The sequence below is a fragment of the Trichosurus vulpecula genome, chromosome 7, assembly GCF_011100635.1.
Source record: "Trichosurus vulpecula isolate mTriVul1 chromosome 7, mTriVul1.pri, whole genome shotgun sequence".
NCBI classification, from domain to species: Eukaryota; Metazoa; Chordata; class Mammalia; order Diprotodontia; family Phalangeridae; genus Trichosurus; species Trichosurus vulpecula.
In genome coordinates, this window is record NC_050579.1 from 45,488,925 (window position 1) to 45,510,440 (window position 21,516).

General features: G+C 39.1%; 1 protein-coding gene across 3 annotated transcripts in view; it reads left to right on the forward strand.

Annotated features, from left to right (window-relative positions):
• ARNT (aryl hydrocarbon receptor nuclear translocator) overlaps positions 1–21,516 on the forward strand; it is a 63,689-nt gene that overhangs the window by 13,629 nt on the left and 28,544 nt on the right. For all 3 annotated transcript variants that reach the window (XM_036769054.1, XM_036769052.1, XM_036769053.1), the window contains exons 2-7: positions 7,682–7,793; positions 10,264–10,308; positions 14,050–14,094; positions 17,065–17,109; positions 19,119–19,332; positions 20,508–20,721. In XM_036769054.1, the coding sequence (XP_036624949.1) occupies positions 7,682–7,793; positions 10,264–10,308; positions 14,050–14,094; positions 17,065–17,109; positions 19,119–19,332; positions 20,508–20,721 (675 nt within the window). The remainder of the gene's footprint in view (positions 1–7,681; positions 7,794–10,263; positions 10,309–14,049; positions 14,095–17,064; positions 17,110–19,118; positions 19,333–20,507; positions 20,722–21,516) is intronic.

The window sequence follows — 21,516 nt, forward strand, 5'->3', positions numbered from 1 at the left end:
AAGGGAAGAGAGGAGAGAATTTGGAACTCAAAGTTTTAAAATCAGATGTTCAAAAACAAAAAAAGTTTTTGCATGCAACTAAAAAATAAGATACACAGGCAATGGGGTGTAGAAATTTATCTTGCCCTACAAGAAAGGAAGGGAAAAGGGATGAGAGGGGAGGGGGGTGATAGAGGGGAGGGCTGACTGGGGAACAGGGCAACCAAAATATAAGCCATCTTGGAGTGGGGGGGAGGGTAGAAATGGGGAGAAAATTTGTAATTCAAACTGTTGTGAAAATTAATGCTGAAAACCAAATATGTTAAATAAATAAATTTAAATTAAAAATAAATAAAGAAAGAAAGAAAGAAATTATAATAGAATTCCTAAAAAAAAAAATACAGAATAACCCTCATTCCTATGTAGCTCCTATCCACTTCTGTAGTGACAGTGGCCAGATAGTGGAAAAGGGGTCAGAAGTTACCATGAGTCACACAACATGTAGACTATCTGTGAACATTAATTTAGTTCTTGGTGCTCTGAATGGGAGATCCTTGTCCTGACCAATGTTAGTGGGCATATGCTTGGAAGAACTGAATCATATCAATCATGTTGTTAATGTAAATCAGGGATGTCCAAAAATGGCGCGGCCCGCGGGCAGCATGCGATTTTATGCATGCCCCACCCCGTGGGTTTCAATTTTCAGAAGCGAAAAAATAAAATAATAATTTGCATGGAATGTGTATTAGATTTTTTAATTCCATCACAAATAATCTCATTGATGTTAATTTTCTTTGGTGTTTTTAAGCCGTATTACAGATGGAACATCGCACGGAATTTTCAGTCGATCTCTGGGATGCATTGTGTCTGTACTATGCAGACTAGTCAGTATGCACCTACTTTTATACTGTTGTGTTATGGCTTTGTTGTTTTGTGTTTGCTTTGGCGCTTTGCGCCTTCGTCTGTCATATTGATGATGTGTGTGTCCCGTCCCCCCCCCTTTCTATTAGTGTACCGTATTTTTTATTCTGGACGTGGCCCTTGAATAATTATTTTAATGCGGCCCTGAGATAACCTAAGGTTGGACAGCCCTGATGTAAATAAAACCAGAGGATTAAAAGGCAGTGGGAGCTAAATAGGATGGCACACAAGTTCTCCTTAGAGTGGAAAATAAAAGATTTGCTGGAATTGGTTTTTTCTGGCTGCCACAGCAACAAGAAATAAGATTTCATGGGGCATTTAAGTCATCTCATCTTTTATTGTTCATGATGATTAGGTATTTTCAAAAAGACTACCATGCACGACTCATGCATAACTTATATTGAATTGCTTGCCTTCTCAATGTGGGGGTATGGGGTGTGGAGGAATGAAGGAAGAGAATTTGGAACTCCCAAGTTTTAAAAGCGAATGTTAAAAATTGTTTTTACATGTAACTGGGGAAAATAAAATACTAAATAAATTTTAAAAATAAGACTACCATTCATGTAATTGCACCTTACGCACCAGTGTTGATTGCAGAAGGTGAGAAGGCAGGGGAATCCTGGATAACACCCTCTAAATTAAATCAGACTCCATTTTCGATGAGAGGCAGTGTGGTCTCCTACCTTGGAGGTGCCAGGAACTTCAAACATGAGTTTAAATTCTGCCTTCGATATATGTTAGCTGTGTTACCCAGGGTACGTCACTTAACACTCAGTACCCCATTCTGAGGCTCCACATTGCAGGTGAATTGCTGATCTGCATTGGTAGAGGAACTTTCCACACTGATCTGTACAGGTCTGGACCAAAAACTCCCCAAACTCTGATACTTGGTAATGTCATGGCAAAGATGGACACAAAGGGCAGTTAAAAATATTTTTTAAAAATACCATTCAGAAGTAAGGAATGAGAGAGGTGAAAGACGCTTGTAGAGAACCTGCTCAGAAACTTTATACCTATGTCATGAATGCTTTTTTGAGGAAATGATCAGGAGGAGCTAGAAGGTTGAGCATCCAAGTATTATTACAAAAATGAAGTCTATTATATTTTAACAAGTTCTTTTACTTTCTCTAGAATCTAGCCCATCTCCTCTATGACACCTTTCCTGTTGGTAGTGGCACTTTGGGTATTACTCTACTCCCATAATTGTCTTTCCCTTTTCTAACTTGCTTTATTTCATTGATTTGTCCTGACTGTCCACATGGGAAAACCCATGTGAATGAAGAATGCCTCTTTTTTAGACCGCGGTGTGCAGTTGGATGTAGAACTGGAGAGACATTGTGGGTGGACAGTGAGCTGGAACTAGAATTAGATGGGAGAATGAGAACAGGTTAGGTTATCTTTGGGAAACTTCACAGTAGCTTAAATGATGACAAGCTTCTCCCTTAAGAAATAAAAAGACCCATCTTTTTGACACCAATATCTTTGGATGCTGCTGTATGACTTTAAGTCATGGAATACCATAGTTTCCAAGGAATTAAAATTGAAGGTCATGGGAGAGGTGCATTATGGATGCGAATAGGCTGCTTTATGGTGCTAGTGAAGCACTGTGTAAGAGGAGTGGTGTGAAAGCTATCATTAGATGGACGACAGAGGACGAGGAGGGATCATGAGTGGACGGTGCACAATTAAGGTCAAGAGATGTACAGAAAGACCCGACCCTCCCCTGTTGGGTAAAAGATTTATGGAAGAACGTGAAGAGGAACTGCAGAGGACAAGCTGTGGATGGCTTAAATCAGGGTGGGGGACCTTCAGCCTTGAGGCCACGTATGGCCCTGTGCAGCCCTTTGACTGAATCCAAACTTTACAGAACAAGGTGAAGTTTGTGAAGTTTGGATTCAGTCAGAAGGCAAATGTGGTGATCTCACATTTGAGTGAATACAGTCATAATATTCTCTAGCTGTTCCATGTATACATATAGTTTTTATTTCCTCAACTGGAGTACTTTCTATTCTTTTTGAATCCCAGGAGCAGTTAGCATCTTCGGCACATTCAAAAGGAATCTTCTTTTTCAGATACTGACTTTATGTTTGAAATGTCTTTATTCTTTTCTATATACTCTTCCTTTTTTTTTTTCTTTTTGAGATTTTTTATTTTTAGTTTACAATGCTCGGTTCTACATAATTTTGAGTTCCCCAGGTTTTCTTCTCCCCTTCCCCCGCACCCCCGCCCAAGACAGCATGGAATCTGATATATCTTCTACGGATAACACACTAGTCAAGTTGTGAAGAATTATGACCAATGGGATGACTCATGAGAAAGAGGAAATAGAACCAAAAAAAAAACCCCAAAACAAAAACAAAAGAGAAAAAAAAGATGAGCATCAAGTGTGCCTCAATCTGCATTCAGACTCCATAGTTCTTTCTCTGGATGTAGATAGCATTCTCCATGGTGAGTCCTTTGGAGTTGTCTTTGCACCTTGCGTTGCTGAGAAGAGCAAAGTCTGTCAGGGTTAGTCCTCACAGAATCCATATATCTGTGGTTGTGTATAATGTTCTAGCTCTGCTCCGCTCACTCAGCATTATATCGTGTACGTTTTTCCAGGTTGTTAGGAAGTCTGTATCATCCCCATTTCTTATAGCACAATAGTATCCCATTACCTTCATATACCACAACTTGTTCAGCCGTTCCCCAATTGATGGGCATCCCCTTGATTTCCAATTCTTTGCTACTGCAAAAAGAGCCGCTATAAATATTTTTGTATATATGAGTCCTTTTCCCACTCGTGTGATGTCTTTGGGATACAACCCTAGAAGTGGTATTGCTGGGTCAAAGGGTATGAACATTTTTATAGCCCTTTGGGCATAGTTTCAAATAGCTCTCCAGAATGGCTGGATCAGTTCACAACTCTACCAGCAATGTAACAATGTTCTAATTTTCCCATATCCTCTTCAGCATTTATGATTTTCCTGTTTTGTCATTTTAGCCAATCTGACAGGAGAGATGTGGTACCTAAGAGTTGTTTTGATTTGCATTTCTCTAATCAGTAGTGATTTCGATACTCTTCGTTTTTCATAAGGATTATGTAATTAAACATTTTTTTTAAAAGTATTACTGTGCCTTGTTTTTATATCTCACTCATTTCTGAATAAACTCCACCCTCTGCCTCCTTATTACAAAGAAAAAAAAGACTAAGCAAAACCAGCCAACACATAATTCATGCTTGACAGCATATACAGTATTCTGCTGGGGGATCCATAGTCCATAGCTCTCTAGAGAAAAGAGGAAACTGCATTTCCTGGTTGCTTCTCTAGTCTGGGGCCATCCTTGGCCATTATAATTACACAGTATTTAGTTTAATTTTGTTGCTTTTTGTTTACATTTTTGTAGCCACTGCTTTCTACTTCACTTTGTACCACTTTATGTAAATCTTTAGATGTTTCTCCAAATTCTTCATTTTCATTTCTTATGGCATAGCATTCTCTTACGTTCATGTCCCACAGTTATTTAGCTTTTCCCTAATTGATGAGCATCTGTGATACTTTGTGACTACAAAAAAGTGTTGCCATGAATATTTTGATATGTGGAACCTTTCTTTCTGAACTTCACCTGAATGCCAGTGTTTTCATAGCAGTGGGATTTCTGGTTCAAAGAGTGGGGACATTTTTGTCACCTTTTTTTTTTTTTAGGATAGTCCATTCCAAATTGTTTTTCAGAATGGTTGGATCATTTCACAACCCCACTAGTAGTATATCAGTGGGACTGTCTTTCTCTGGTCCCTCCAAACAGCGAATATTTCCTTTTTTGTCAGTGTTGCTAATTTGCTGGATGTGAGCCAGGTAGAACCTCAGCTATGTTAATTTGCACTTAGTGATTCGATATAATCCATTCTTTTGGGAACTATTCATATAAGTGGCTTTTAAAGGATGGAGAAAGCTGTTGTCAAGAGATAATGTTCCTTAAAGATGCCTAATGTGTGGCAGATAGAAGTACATTTTAACATCTGGGAAAAGCTTCTGAAAATGAATTTAATAATTATGTAAGCTTCATGATGCTAGACTAATTGTCTAATATGCCTCAACTTGATGAAGCTTAAAATAATTTAACTTTTTAACTTATGCTTTAAAACACAATACAAGTTTATTCTTCTCAATGTTAGTCAAAGACTTAAACTTTAAAAACTCATCTTCGCTGAGTTGCCAAAGCATCTACAATGAGAAACATGCTTGTTTGGTGGGTAGAGCAAAAATCGAAAGCTTACAATTATTGGGTTTATCCCTTGCCACTGATATAATTTGCATCACCATAATGAATGATAATCAGTGTCTGCCTCAGAATGGCAGATATTTTATATTTACTCTAAATCCAATTTAGAGGTGGACTTAGGAAATGATTAAAAAAGTACAGGAAAATAAATTCCAGCCTAAGTGGTAGATCATAGTTTAGAAAATTTGGTTAAGTGATTCCTTTAATTAGCCGTTTATGTTGGCACAGCACCTTTAATATTTTTCTGTCTGCCTCAGTCATATATTTTTAATTTCTTACTCTCATTTTAAATTTTATTCCACCTTCTTATTTAGGAAAACAAGTTGAATTTGGCTGTAGTTTAACTTTAGAGCTGGATCTTTCCAAGAAAATACTGATTTTTTTAAGAGCAGGTTAAATTGGCTAAGAGCCAGTTAGTAGAAAGAGTGGAAGACAGAGAATCCATCAGATGATGGGCTTTGAGGCCCAGCTCCTCTCCCTTCCAGCTGTGGGACTTGGAGTAACTGTTTTAACCTCAGTGATGTATTCATCTATAAAATGGAGATGACAATACCTGAACAGCCTGCCTCACCAGGTTTTGAGGATTAGGTGAGATACTGTAGTTAAGATAATACATAAATGTAAGCCATATTCATAGTTTTATGAACTCTTCATTTCCTTTCTCTCATGCCGCCTTTCTTGCTGTGACTCTGCTCTTTATATAAGGCACTCCATTTCAACACTAGCTCAGTGTGTTAGTAGTGCTCCTCTTTGATGTGCTAGAATACTTCTCAGTTTATGGTCACAGAGCCATAGCCACCTCATGTTCTAGGTGAGGAAACTGAAGTCCGTGGAGGTTAAGAGACTTGCCCAAAGTGATGCAAGCAGAAACAGCTGGGATGTAAACCTGGTTTCTGTGACTGACCTAAGCATTGAACCTAGCACTCCTAAAGAAAGCAGAAGATCTCTTATGAAAATAGCAAACAAGCATTTATTAAGCACTTACTGTGGGCTAGCCACTGTGCTAAGTGCTGGGGATACAAATACAAGCAAAAAGAAAGATAATTCCTGCCCACAAGGAGCTTAAATTCTGAATAGGGGAAGATAGCACATAAAAGAAAAATTGAAAACCTGAAGGAGAGAGGAAGTTCTAAGTCCAGAGAATGAGGGGGTGGCAGGTCTGGGACCCTTCTCTCAAATGAAGATTCTGGGAAGAACTCCCTAAGGATAGAAGGGGCCTGCATGAATATACCCTCTTATAAGTGCCGGAGAGGAGAGAGCTGGAATCAGGAGATGCTTGTTTCAAACTGAGTTTAAATAAAAGTGAAGACAATCTAGATGTGAGAAATTGGTGGGTTTTTTTTTTTTTGAGACTAGCTAATGTAAAAAACAGAATGTATGTATGTACCAGAATGTATATATGTACCAGAATGTATGGGCAGCTAGGTGGAACAGTGGATAGAGTGCTGGGCCTAAACCTTCCTGAGTTCATATCTGGCCTCAGACACTCACTAGCTGTGTCACTTAACCCAGTTTGCCTCAGTTTCCTTATCTGTCAAATGAACTGGAGAAGGAAATGGCAATCCACTCCAGTATCTCTACCAAGAAAACCTCACATAGTATCATGAAGAGTGAACCACCACTGAAACAACTGAACAACAAAACAACCAGAATGTATAAACATAAGGATCAGAAAGAACATAGACTGAATTATTGTTACCTGTATGTATAAAATTACTTTTACTGTAAAATGTATTAATCATGAAGTAAGTGTAGGAGGTTTATTAATGGAAGAGACCTTAGAGATCATCTGATTGGGAGTTCTTGACCTGGCGGCTGTGAATTTTTTAAAAAAAAAACTTTCTGGGGCAGCTAGGTGGCGCATTGGATGGAGTACCAGCCCTCGAGTCAGGAGGATCTGAGTTCAAATTCAGTCTCAGACACTTACTAGCTATGTGACCCTGGGCAAGTCACTTAACATTGATTGCTCCCCCACCAAAAAAAAAGTTCTGATAATTATTTCAGTATAATTGGTTTCCTTATGATCCTATGTATTCATTTTTTTTTTGTACTTAAGAACATACTGTGAATGAGTCCTTAGACTTCACCTGATTGACTGCCATATAGGGTCTGTGACACAGAGAGGAAAAATCTTTGACTTAGTACAGCTCTCTTATTTTACCATTGAGGAAACTGAGGCAGAGGAAGGAGAAATAGCTTGCCTAAGATTCCACATGGAGGAAGCTCTAATGCCAGGACTTAAATCCAGTGCTCTTTCTGTTGCCTTATGCTTTCTCCCAGGGCCTCAAAAGGGGAAGTGATTTGGCTGAGGTGCCTCAGGGATAACAGAGCTGGGATGTGAATCACCAAATCTATCACCCTTTTACCATGTTGCGGGAGGAAAAAGAAACTAGTTTATGTAAGCATTGTAGGTGCCTAATAGATGCTAGTTGACAATTGACTTTAATTAGCTTACTTGAATTCTGTGCTGATAATAAAAGGGGTTATAAAGTGTTGTACCTTTTGTTTTTTCTAACAGAGATGGCATCAGATGTTTCATCATTGGGTGCAGCCATTGTGTCTGGAAACCCTGGACCTGGGGTTCAAGGTGGGGGAGCCATCTCTCAGCGGACTATTAAGCGTCGGCCAGGGTGAGTAAGAGTACAGAATGGGATGGTGTTGAGGGTTTCTGTAAACTGAGAAGCCTGATTCTGGAATGTGTTCATTTAGCTCATGCCTGATCTGCTGGTAAGAGAAATGGCTTAGTTTCAGAATCACACTCACTCCTCAGCTGTTTCTGGCTCTTCCTCACTGTTCTGCTGCCGAGCTGCCGGGCTAGATTTGGTATGAAGTGGGATTAAGGGTTTGTACTGATTTTATTTTTTAATAATATCTTAGTTTAGTAGCCAAAGATCTCTGAGGACTAAAGGGGTGTGTGAATGAATGAAAAAGCACTTACTATGTTCCGAGCGCTGTGCTAATTGCTGAGGATCCAGATAGAAAAGAGCGCATGCTCTGATGGGTGAGGTAAATACATGGAAGGGGTTTCAGATGAACCATGGGGCCTTTCCTTAGGGCACTGCAGCAAATTGTTTTCCAGAATGGTTGAGCCGAATGGTTCAGTGTCATTTCCACTAATAATGGCATCATTTTCTCATTCTGAACCCTTTGACAATGCCAAGACCTTGGGGACAAGAACTTTCTTTTTTGGGTCTTTAATAGCTGTGGTTGTAGAACCTGCAAGAGCAATGTCTAGTATGCCTGTCCGTGGAGGTTGCTTCCCAGAATGATGGGTATGAGAGCTGGACTGAGGGTGCTGCCACTCTCAGGTTATTTGGCTTACCCACATGGCAGGGGCAGTTGGTTTACAGTTGGTGTTGGTGATGACAAGGAAGGTGGACCTTTCTCCCCATGGTTGCGAGGCCTTGGCTAGAGGCAAGACTGGTGTTCTGGAGCTGCTGCTATTCCCCAGGCTCTCAGGGTGAGGGGACTTGTCTCCGTCAGGTCATAGTTGTGGTGGTGATGGTTTGACTTGCCTAGTGCACATGATGCTTCCTCCCTCTCCCTCAGGGTACCTTGCTGCTTCAACAAGGCAGGATTTTCTGTCAGTGGCAGTGGGTCAGCAGTTGATGGGCATGGCTGGCTGCTCCACAGGAGCTACTGCCCTGGACAGTGACTATGGAGGCTGGGCTTAAGGGTCAGGGTCTTGAGCTTTCTCCATCTGGGCGTTAGGGGAAGTAGTGGTCAGGGTGGTAGTGCTGGGTTGAATTGCCTGGTACAGGTTGCCTCCTTTAGGGCACCTTGCTGCTTTATGTGTATATGACTAGGCATAGTTCTTCATTTTTTTCCCCACACAGGAAGTTTCACATAAGGTTTGAAGATGATGTTGGCTGGATGCCCTTCAGTGATCTCTGTGCTGTATTTATAAAACCATTTTAGTTTTGCTTTTAAAAATTATATTTATTTCTATCTTTTGTTTTCATATCATCTTTATTTCCCAATATATATCCCTTTCACTTCCCCACCCAGAAAACCATTTCTTATAACAAAGAATAAAAAAATATAGAGGGGAAAAAAAACCCAAGTGCAGCAAAACTAACCAATGTAAAATGTGTGTCCTAAAATATACATAGTGTTCCTTATCCACAGTCTCCCATCTTACCTTGGTCCAAACCCTCATCTACTCATATCTGGGCTATTGCAGTAGCCTGCTGGTGGGTGTGCCTACCTGAAGTCTCTCCTCACTCCAATTCATCCTCCATTTATCTCCCAAAGTGATTTTCCTAAAGTGCACGTCTGACAACATCAGACTGTTTCTTCCAGAACTTATTGCTATGTTGGTTTTACATTGTGGTCAATCAAAATAAACAATTTCATTCTTTAAAATATGGTTTATAATAGATGTTATAACAGTAAATTGCTTTTCCCCTATCTTTACTTAAACAATCTTGAACTATTTTTTAAAAAATACCAATCTCTTCCCTTTAAACTGAAGCAAAACAAAAATCCCTTAATTTTCACATTTAACGACATTTTAAAGTTAGAATCAACTTAGAAATTGGCAGGAGACTGAGTTGATTCTGTTTCTCATTTCTAATATAGCATAACAACCCTTCTCGCGTTCTAGATAACATACTCTCAAGATAACTATACTCTTATTTATTCTAGGTGTTGGGAATAGGATAAGTGTTTAAGAATAGCAGGCGATAACTATTCTGCCACTTGGGCAATATGTCAGGGACCAGTGCTTCCCGTGAGCTTTTCTGGTACTTATGGAAGCCCTGTGTCAGAAAGTAGAGTATTAGCATAAGCTCTTCATGATACATCATCTCTTAATTTCTAGTTGAGGTTTCATGCAAAACCATTCTCTAGGGATACCTTTGTAAAAGTCAGTCACTCACTGAATGCAAGTACAATGAAATATTTAGTTGTTCTTTTTCTAGGTTCATCTCCATTTGTTTTGATCCAGAGAGGAAGATGAAGCTGCTCTGTTATAATTTTCCCTTGTTGCTTTTCCTTTCATTCTTAGACACCTACTTCTGTGTGGGTGAGACAGCAGGTAGGTAAGGAATTATTTTGTTAATGAACTATCTTTAACACTTTATTTTTGGTTTTTTCCAGGCTTGATTTTGATGATGATGGAGAAGGAAATAGTAAATTTTTGAGGTAAGAATTTTTTTCTCATTTCCTAGACTTTTGGAATTAAAAATGACTTTAGATCCCATATCCAGGGTTGACAACTACATACTTTTATGTATTATATTTCTTTTCTTTTTGAGAAGATGCTCAAGCATTGTGTCAGCTCCAGAGGAAGGACCTATTGCGTAGAGGCTGATAGGTTTTGCAAGCCTCCCTAATTACTTTCTGCTTCTTGAGGGTAATTATACCATTTATTTGTGGGTGCTTCTGGAGCATTTGAACTGAGCCTTGTCTATTATTACAGGGTCAGGCAAGATATTTATGATCTATGGCCACAGAAGGGAGGGGGAAGGCTTGTAACTAGCCATCTCCTTTTCCTTTATTCAGGTATGTTAACATCACTCAGATTATCTCTTGCATTATAAGGGAGCTGTTTTCTTTGTATTTCATGTAGTATGAAGGAGCTTTTTCTGAAAATCTTGCTTGAGTGTTTGGGAGTTCAGTTTTTAACTGCATGCCATGGCTTAATAGGCTTGTTTAAACATAATATAGTCATTGATGTCACCCTTCATCATAATTTTAGAGACATAGTTTAGGTTCTTAGCTCCTTAGTAATTAAAGAGTTGCTTAATGTCCCCATCAAGGTAAGCTTTGGGACAACACTGATGGGGAAGAAACATCTACAGATAATTTTGATATCTCTCCTGCCCTGGAAAACCAGTTGTCCATTTACACTGATCAGTTAATTCTAGTCCTAAATGCTCCACTTCCTTTATACAGAAGTAATACAGAAAAACAGCAGATTTACTTAATCTTTCCCCTTTCTCAGAAAGATTGCTAATGTTAGGCCTCACCTAGATGTGTGACATAACATCGTTTGAGAGTCAGTGCTCTAGTGGAAAGTCATGGACCCTAAACCAACAGACGTGGGTTGAAGTCCTAGCTCCAGCACTTAGGAGCTTTGCGCTGTTCTTATGTTTGTCAAATGAGGATAATACTATTTGTACTACCTCCCTCGCGGTGTTCTTGTTGGGGAAACAGTTTGTAAACTGGGGAGTAGTTGTTATTTGCGATATAGTGGTCACTCATGTCATGACACACACTTCAATGCACCATAGGAATTCTTCTAAAATATCCCCAACAGGTCATGAAGCTTTTGTTTGAACATTTTTATTGATGCCTATTTAATTACCTCAGAAAGCATCTGGTTCCATTTGGAGACAGTTAATTGCTAGAAAGTCCTATTCATATCAAGTTGAAATATGATTTGTATCATTCTACATACCTTGGTTTTCCTGGCCTAGTTCTGCTTAGGAATTAACATAGAATTAAGTCTAATCTCTTTCCTACTGATGACCTTTCAGGTATTTTAGTACAAGTATTTTCTCTCCCAAGACTTATTTCCTTCAGCCATAAACGGCTCCATTTCCTTTAATTGACCCTCAGATGGCATGGTTTTCAGACCTTTTACCTTCTTTTTGCCCTCTTCAGGGATGTTCCTTTTCTCCCCATTGTGCCTAGTAAAATGTAGAATCCAGAACCAAACAAAATATTGTACATTTGATTTGACCAGTGCAAAGTATAGAATTATTACATCCTTTATGTACCTTTACTGGTGTAGCATGAGATTACCTTTGCATCTTAGTTTTGGCTTGTAGTCCCCCAGAAGTGCCAGGTCTTTTTCATTTAAGTTGTTGTTAGCTGCTTCATTTGATAGGAAGCAAGCATAGTTCGGTAGATGTTCTCTTGGCACACTCATACCGTACTAGCCTGAGTGGTCTTGAGCAGTGTTTTGGCAGGTTGATACATTGGTTTTTTCAACAGCCAATCACAGCATCAGGAGACTTACGTGAAAACCAGGTTTATTACAAGAGAAATGAACATGCATGTGGAACCCAGAGTTCACAGTCCTTATAGAAGTTTGCGTATTTTTGACAGTACAATGAAAGGAGGAGGAGAAAACAGGAAAGGGTGTGGCATGGCAGGGGAAAGGTGCAGTGAAGGTGGGGAAAAGGACAACCCCCCCCCCCTGAATGGGATGGCAAAAGCTGCATTCTTTTCCCCTGAGAACTGCTAGACTGAAGATAGGAGGGTCTGCTTATCTGCAAAGTTCCCCAACAGTACAAGCATCAGTCTGGCACATACTGACTGACACCTGTCCTGCTTCCCAAGGACACACAGGGACTCTAGCTTGGGGGGGTGGTGGTGCAAACAACAAATTATGTCCTGGGCAGGGGACGGAGAGAACCCTGCTTTATCCTTGACACATTCAAGGTCTCCTTCATGCTGTGGGGTCTAGTGTTTTCTGGAAAATACGGCAACTCAGAAAGGCAAGTTCAGGGGACCCCTTAACAGTTCATATGCATATAACTCAAGCCTCATTTGCAATGCCCTCCTATGGCTTCATGATTAGATCCCTACTTTGAGTGGAAGCATGAAAAATATGTGCCACTTTTTATGAACAAGTTATACTAGAACATCCTTGTTTATACTGTTTAGTGATATATGGTCAATTCTAGGAAATAACAGAGTGACAAGGCAGAGATGTATCGATTACTTTCATGATTGCTTTTAAAAATGTACTTACTGGTTAAGATTTTAAAGTGGCTACTTCAGTGGCCCATTCTTTGCCTTTAAAAAATAAAATAATTTGTCTCTAATAGAGATTGCATTGAACTTCTTTTTTTCCCCATATTTTTATTATTTATTTAATATTTTTAGTTTTCTACATTGATATTCACAGTGCATTAAACTTCGAAGGTCATTCATTTGTTCTCATTTTACTTTTGCACTTGAGCCTTGTTAAAAATACATATATATATATATATAATTCATTATTTTTCAGTTAATAAGCATTTATTTTCTATCCCTTCAATCTCCCCTGCTTGAAAAAGAAGAAAAGCAAAAACCTTCGTAATGTATGTATATTAAACAAAATAAATTTCTATGTCCAGAAATGTATGTCTAATTCTGCTGTTCAGTATTACCTTTATCAAAACGTGGGTAGCATTCTTCATCATCAGTCCTCTGGAACTGTGATTTGGCTTTGCATTGATGAGAGTTCATAAGTCTTTCAAAACTTTTTGTTTGGTTTGTTTTTACAGTGTTGTTCTTGTATAAGTTGTTCTCCTACTTCTGTTTACTTTACTCTGCATTAGTTCATCTATAGAGATTTTCATTTCTCTGGGTCTGCTGTATTGAGGATTTGGGCATCTGTGAGGGAGAAACTTACCTGGTTCCTTTCACTGTATGCTGTCCAGGCCTTATAGCATTTTACTGTAACAAGGAGGAAAAAGAAAATTAGATTATCCACATACTGGTTAAATTGGCTCTGTAGATGCTAAAGATTTAATTTTCATTAAGAACTTCTTATTGTTTCTGTTGTAGCAGGCAGGATGTAATCTGCCTAGTAAGCGGATGATTACTGGATCGAGCTTATTATTCAAATAAAAAATAAACTGTATTGTTCAAAATTTAAGCCATCCTTCTCTTGAGTGGTTATGGTACTGTATGTAGCAACTCTCCTCATGAGATCATCCTCTTTCTCTGGCTTTTTTTTGATATATAATAGATACAGTAGGATCTTGGCACGGATCAACAATCTGTTGGGCTTTTTCTGGCCTGGGTGCTACTATCTCTACAACATTGGTATTCCACCATCATCCGCCTTTTTCTATAATGTCCTTTATATTATGCCACATTTCTAACTCAGAAAAATCAGTTAAATGACAACAATATATTGAAATTGTTCTTTATTTTCTTCTCCAGATGTGATGATGATCAGATACCTAATGATAAAGAGCGGTTTGCCAGGTAATGTTAATACAGGCTCTTGGTCCTCTATACCATGGGATCAGGCACCCTGTCCATACTGTTTTTTTTTCTGACTGGAATGGCTTAGTCTGCCTGCTCTGACTTGTTCCTGTTTAGAGATCTTGGAAGGTTCAAGACTCCAGCTTTCTATTATTTAATAAAGTTTGTATCGTTTCACTATAAAACAGTGAAATATATTGGCATATGTTACTGTGTTTATGCATATCCCCTGTTGTTAGAGCAGAGTGCCACCTGGGTGCCATTCAGTGTCAGCCAAAATCTGAATTAAGTGCCATGTGGAATTGCTTTGACTTATTTTGTTAAGTGGATATTTAAAATCTGTTTATGTAATGTTATTGGGCCTGGGTCAGAAGTACTTTTCAGATTCTCTTTACATCATTAAAAAATGAGAAGATGTCAGCTAACTCCTTATGGGGTATGGGGTTGTTTTTAGAACTAGAGTAGATGTGATTTGAAATAGAATTAGTTTATTTAAATGGCCAGTCAAAAACTCAGTTTTTTCCATTATTAAAAAGTATGTTCTTTTTTAGTATTACTTGGGTATTCACATACTTTTTACAGTCTGTGCATTTGTTCACCTTAGAAGATATGTACATTTTAAAGCAGTGTTTTATTTTTATATTTTTCAGTTTAATTTTGTGTTTAGTCAGAAAAGTGCGTAATAATAATTCAAATTCTTTTCAAAGTCCAATTTAAAAACCGTCTCCTTCATGAATCCCTCTCTAACGATTGTTTGTTATTTAGTCTTCCCAAATAGACTTCAGCAACCAAGTTTTATGTCTATTCTTCATAGTACATAGCAAGGTGTTTACTAGACACACAGTTTTGAATCAAACCCATAGTCAGGAAGGGATTCGTGAAGGAGATGGATTTTAAATTGGACTTTGAATAGAGAAATGGAAAGCCTTTCCATTTGAGGAAAAATATCCAAGGCATGGAAGTAAAAACTCTTTCACTTTGTAGAAACTGACCTGACTGGATCAGAGGATTAGGGAGCAGGGAGACCCTAGGTAGAATAGGGCTGGGTTATGGTAGACCTCTCAGGCTGGGCAAAGGATATTGCACTTGATAAACTCCATAGTAGGCAGCCATGGTAGACTTTTCAGAGACAATATGATGTCATAGAAAGATGTATTGAAGGAAGAATTGACAGGACCTAAGTTAGTTATGCCATTTAGCACAATTTATTGAAGTAGGTACTTATTTAATCACTGGGAACTGAAACAGCACTAATTCAGTAGGTTAGTCATGGCTATTTGGAGAGTACTTTTGCCATCCGTATTAGCATGATAAATCATAGAGTACACTGCTTTCACATGTTGCCTGGCTTCTCTACAAACAAAGTTTATTCTTTTAAGATTGTTACTTGTAATGCAGCTGTTCAGATCGAGAGCAAAGTGGTACAGTTAGAAAGAGTGTTGAACTGAGAATTAGAGGCCCCGAGTTTAAATACCAGTTCTGCCACTTGTGAGCCATATCCTTGGGTCATAAACCTTTTTGGGCTTTAGTTCTTTATCTGGAAAAGAAGAGTATGGGACTCTGTGGGCTCCAACAGACAAAAACATGCTACAGACCAGGGAAAGGTCAGGTTATAGTGATGGCCACTGGACCTTGGTTCTCTCTTGAGTTTCATTATCCATTCCACTTAGGTAGTTTTCTCAGGGAACTGAGACTTAGACTGCTTATGCTTAAGTGCCTACAAAAGTCTGATTTTGAATTTTCTCTTACTTTCCTGAAATTTCATTTTTCTCCTAATACAGGTCCTCTAATGTACTGGCCTGCCCTGATAGTTGAACTTGTGTAGCACCTCTCACCTTCTCTCCTACAGCCTTCAGTAGAGTGAATTTATAGACTTCAAGTGTGGGGATAATTTTCTACTCTTTAATGAAAAGAATAAATTACGGGCTTTTTAAAAGAAGAAAATTAAACAGCTTTCCTTGCTAACGGCAGGAAGAGGGAGTAAAACCTAATGAATGATGAACTATTTATATCAATCTCCATTTTCTTCTGATCTTTGAGAGAGTATAGAATACATTTTTTATACTTATAATCATTGTTCATGTGTTATTTTGTGTTCTCCATTTTTCACTGAAACATTATTTCACATAAACATTTCTGTATATTAATATATCAGTTGTAATAGCTGTGTAAGAGTTTATCATGTTAATATAGCATAGTGTGCTTTGTCTCTTAAAATACAGCAGATATCCTGAAAATAGAATCAATTGCTGACACTCTTATCTGCTCCTGTGCCACATTAGCATGATATTTCTTCAGTTGCCACTGAGGCACTTCAGTTTCCCAGTAAAAGTTACTGGTAACCCATTGTTTCCCTTTCAGAGGAGGGGATAGTAGTAGAGGAACAAGGGTGTTGTAGTTTTCTGCAGAAAGCTGCTTAAGTTGTGAATGAATAAATAGAAAGCAAGAGTTTTTTGAAAAGCAAAGACTAAAGAGAGTGCCAGAAACTGGACTTTGCTTGCTATTTATATAGCCTCTCCAGTGCAACCCTGTTATTTTCTGGGACTCTGAGCATACGCATGTCTATTAACGATAACCTGTTCTTAATCTCTCGTCCCAACTTCAGATATGAACAATTCTTACCTCGTTGCAGCATATCTCCTTCCCTTAATGGGAGAGAGCAGTGTATGACAGCAGGCCTCCTGCATTCTCTTGGATTCCTCTGTCCCAGACTTTAGATATCTTTAGTGTCTATTTTAATACGGTCTAATTCAGGTTGTAAAGTACTTTGTGTTCAGATGGGGGTCATTCAGAGTTTCTTTTAAATTGATCTTTGTCTTCCATATTGGTTTCTTTGTTCTAACAGGTGGTTTTGCATAGCTATGGGCTGAGTTCCCTGTTCCATTTTATCTTTCTTCCTTTTTGCCCATCTTCCTTTCATTTATCTTTATTAAAATTTTTTTTAGCTTAGTTCATCAATTTTATTTTTAGGTCGGATGATGAGCAGAGTTCAGCGGATAAAGAGAGACTTGCCAGGTAGGAGAACAGTGTTCAGCATGGTGAAGCCAACAATGCTCCTTTTCCTTCTCCTCCTTCCTAATCTAAAATTTTACTTTTATTTCCTTCTTTCTGCTTTCTCTTATCTGTGACAGATGAGGATGGCACCTTATGGAAGTTTTTATAAAATAAGCCCTTTTGGGCTTCCCCCAGAAAAATAATGTGGGTTGGGGAAATGGCCAATTTTTAAATTTAGAAATTTATAAAATTGCTATTAGTAATAGAGTTTTATTCTTCCTTTGAAGCCTAGCATCAAGTGATTAGAGAATAGAAAGCTTTCACAGTCTCAGCAGCTGTGCCAGTTTGTGCTTTGGCAGGGACGTGCTTTCTTGTCAGAAAACCAAATGCCAAAAAATACCCTGTGTTTAAGATCATCTCCTGCCATGTTAAACCACAGCAGTTCCTTCCCTACCACTCTAGAAAAACATCTATCCTGATTTCCGGTGTTGTTTTGTAGCCCGCATTGCTGTGCCACAAAAGGATTGCATTGCCCCAGTGATGGAAGCCTTGCTTGTGGCTACTCAGAATCATCTTGGCAGCTTCTTTGTGGTCATCAGAAAGTTCCTTCTTTGAGATTGGGTGTCAAAACACTTGTCAGACAGGTGTCTGCTCCCACTCTAAAGGTGGAGTTTTAGGGGTTCTTAAGTAACATAGTCATGAAATTAGAGGTCCGTGAAGGGGAAATCCCTCTGTTCTTTGCACAGGAAGACTTTAGGGTTGCATTTGCTGGCTGTCAACCCAATTTAGTAAGAGAGTAGCAGAAAATGGGTCAAAGTTTCTTTGGTATGTGATGAGTAGCTGGGGCCGGTACATTTTTTTTTAAGCTCTGTCATCCTTTTTCAACTCATTTTTCCATGCTTTTTTTCCCCTCTTGTTTATTACCTGTCGTTTTCCATCTTTGCCACAAGATTTTTGTTAGTATTTCATGCTGTATTTCCTACTAACCAGCACACTCTTTAGAAAACCTGGTTCTTCATGGCCTAATGTGAAGAGCCCTGAATGCAGTAGACCTGGGTTCGAGTCTTTGTTCTGCTGTTAACTGGCATTGTAGAAATCCCTTAGCCTGTCTAGGACTTTGTTTCCTCATGTGTAAAATGAGGTAGTTATACTATATCTAAAGTTCCCTTGATCTGTAAAGTATTTTAAATCCTATTTTAGTTTTGGGAAAGCAGTGTTGGAGACCTGGTCTTCTGGCCCTAAAATGACAGTCTAGTTAAACCCAGATCCCGCTATTTATCTTCACCTTTGAAGTCATAAAGTGGTCTGCCTGCTTTGGGTCTTCTAGAATGATTTTCACTCATTTCTCTGCCTTAGATGTGTGCTCCCTTTTGGGAGCATCTTGTAGTAAGTGTTTGTTTAGAAGTTTAGTTTATTAATTAAAAAGAAGGTATAACTTTCTGTCTCAGGAGTAGCATATATAACTTTTTAACAGAATGCCCTCAACTTTGCCTTATGCTTTTTGAGCAAGACATGAGCTAGGAGTGGAGCAGCATGGGGAAAACCTGTACTTACAGTCATTTTTCTGTGCTCACCTTCTGAATTATACTTGCATTAGGTAAACAGGTCATTCCCCCATGTCACCCTTCGCTTGAAAAGTTTTAATAAATGAGCATAATGTCGACTACTTGCAAATAGAGATTCTTTAGGAACGTCAGTGAATAAAGTCAATGCCCTTTACTTGAAAAAGAACTATGAACTTTTGCTGAGAGACAGTTTTCAAAGGATGTGAAACGAAGGGCTCCATTAGCTTAGCACGGAGACCCTGGGATCTTCCTGCCCTCTCTTTTGCCTTGTGTCATTTTCTCTTTTGTGCATGATCTGCATGAGAGGGTTGGCCATCCTTCTTAACTTCTGGAAGACTTTAGCACTACTAAAACAAAATGTCACATCTCTCAGCAGCCTATCTGGTAGGTATGTTGCATCTTTATACCATTAAATGACTGGGTATGACCTACTTGGTGGGACTTTTCCTCTTTCTCTCAATGTAGGGAAAATCACAGTGAAATTGAACGTCGAAGGCGGAACAAGATGACAGCTTACATCACAGAACTCTCAGACATGGTACCCACCTGCAGTGCCTTGGCCCGAAAACCAGACAAGCTGACTATCTTACGCATGGCCGTTTCGCACATGAAATCCTTGAGGGGAACTGGCAACACTTCTACAGATGGCACCTATAAGCCATCCTTCCTTACTGACCAGGTCTCTGGGTCCCACCAGCCCCAAAGGGGCCTTGGGAGTTGGGTGGATCGTTTTGTATCTTTGTTCCCCTATGGGCAAATAACTATATTTTCCAGACAGTGTCAGAGTAGGTGTGACTCTATATGAAATGTTGAAGGATGTAGCAATTTTGCACAAAAGACTGAAAAATGAGTTGCAGTAAAAATAGTAACTTCATCCCTTCACCATCTATGTTGACCTTTAGGCTGCTGCTGCTCTTGGCTGTTGGTTGCATCAGTGTTGGGACTGTGAAGTCAGGAAGGGACTGCTTAAAACTGATGAGGATTTTGGAATTTGGCAGGAATACTTAACTTACAAAGTATGGTGGATTAACTGGGGTAGGAGAATTGTTAAGAAAGAGAAACAACTTGGAGAGCTCTCTAATTCAACCTGTGATGTGTATGAGGGACTAGGACTTCCTCTGAGCATAAGCATTTGTGGAGGATGGAGAATAGTTCCTGATATTGAATGATGCTACAGTTTAAATGAGGAAAGAAGGAAGTCCAATCGGCAGTTGCACGAGTTTTTGCTCTGACAAAGCTCTGAACTGTGTACTGTGAGGATTCTAAAGGAGGATACATGATCTCTGCCTTTGTAGAGCCCAGTCTAAGTATAAGAGGCATTAAAAGATGACATGAAGAAGTAGAAATTGTATGATGCTAGATAAATAAATGCTAGAGATGAATTGAATGGAATGATGAAAGCTTAGTGAGCATAATCACGTTGGACTTCCTGGAGTAGAAGAGCTTTAAACAGAAATTTTAAACAAAGGAAAAGGGACACAGATTTGTTTTCAGGTTCTATCCAGGAGAATTTCTGTAAAGATTATATTCAGATAACAGAGTGAAAGTAGAAAGAACTTTAGAAAAGGTTGTCTTTTTTTTTATTACAAATGAGGAAACTATCACCCAGAAAAATTAAATATTTATGTGAATATATGTAGAAAAAGTTAATAGGACATTATCGCAAGATACTTTATAAATACAGCTGTAATTGAGGTGGAAGAAGAATGGATGAGGGATGGAGCCCTGGTACTACTTTGAAATTAAGCTTTTTGTGGTCATAATAGGTCCAGACTCCTTGGATCCTCCATTGATGGAAATAGCTTGGTTTCTCAGAGTTTATCATATTAATTCTTTGTACTTTACTTTGGGCAGGAGCTGAAACACCTGATACTAGAGGCAGCAGATGGTTTTCTGTTCATTGTGTCGTGTGAGACGGGCCGAGTGGTATATGTATCTGACTCGGTGACCCCTGTCTTGAACCAGCCACAATCTGAGTGGTTTGGCAGCACACTTTATGACCAAGTGCACCCAGATGATGTGGATAAGCTCCGGGAGCAGCTCTCCACCTCTGAAAATGCTTTGACTGGTGAGACTTGAGTAGTTGGTCTTTGGGAAGAAAAAGGGATGTAAGGGTTTTGAAGCAGAATCGGAGTCCTTTGGCTCTAGAGGCAGTGCCTCGTCATGCTGCTCTACGGTAGGAGTGATTTTTGTGCTTTTTCCCTGTTCTCCCCTTCTCCCCTCTGTGTTGGCTTAAAGGGAGCTAAGGAAATGTACTGTCTCCAGAAATCTTTTAATCCAATAAAATCAAGTCTTTATTGTTTACACCCGGGTCATTTTTTTTTTTTTAACTTTTAAACTTTTTTTTTTTTTTTTTTTTTTTTTGCAGGGGGGGAAGGCAGGGAAATTGGGGTTAAGTGACTTCCCCAAGGTCATACAGCTAGGAAGGGTGTAAAGTGTCTGAGGCCAGATTTGAACTCAGGTCCTCCTGACTCCAAGGCCGGTGCTCTACTCACTGCGCCACCTAGCTGCCCCAGCACCCGGGTCATCTATTTATGCCTTTGCTTGGATAAGTTTTCATCCACGACTGATACCTGGAATGGGCCAGGGCTCCCCTTCTGCACCATCATTCATCAATATTTTATTAGGGAAGGTAGCTCATTTTAATGTTACCATGAGCTAAATAAGGCATCAGATCTGAAAAGAAAATTAGAATTCAAGATTTCGTTGCCAAATGGAGGTCATTTAAGAGACTCCAGATGAAAGCCAGCCTAAGATTAAAAATCTGTCACATATAATCTATATGTGTGTATGAACATTGACTTTCCCACTCCTCATAGACTCCTCCCCATATGGCAGGGGGTTCAGTGTGATGGTCAGGGCT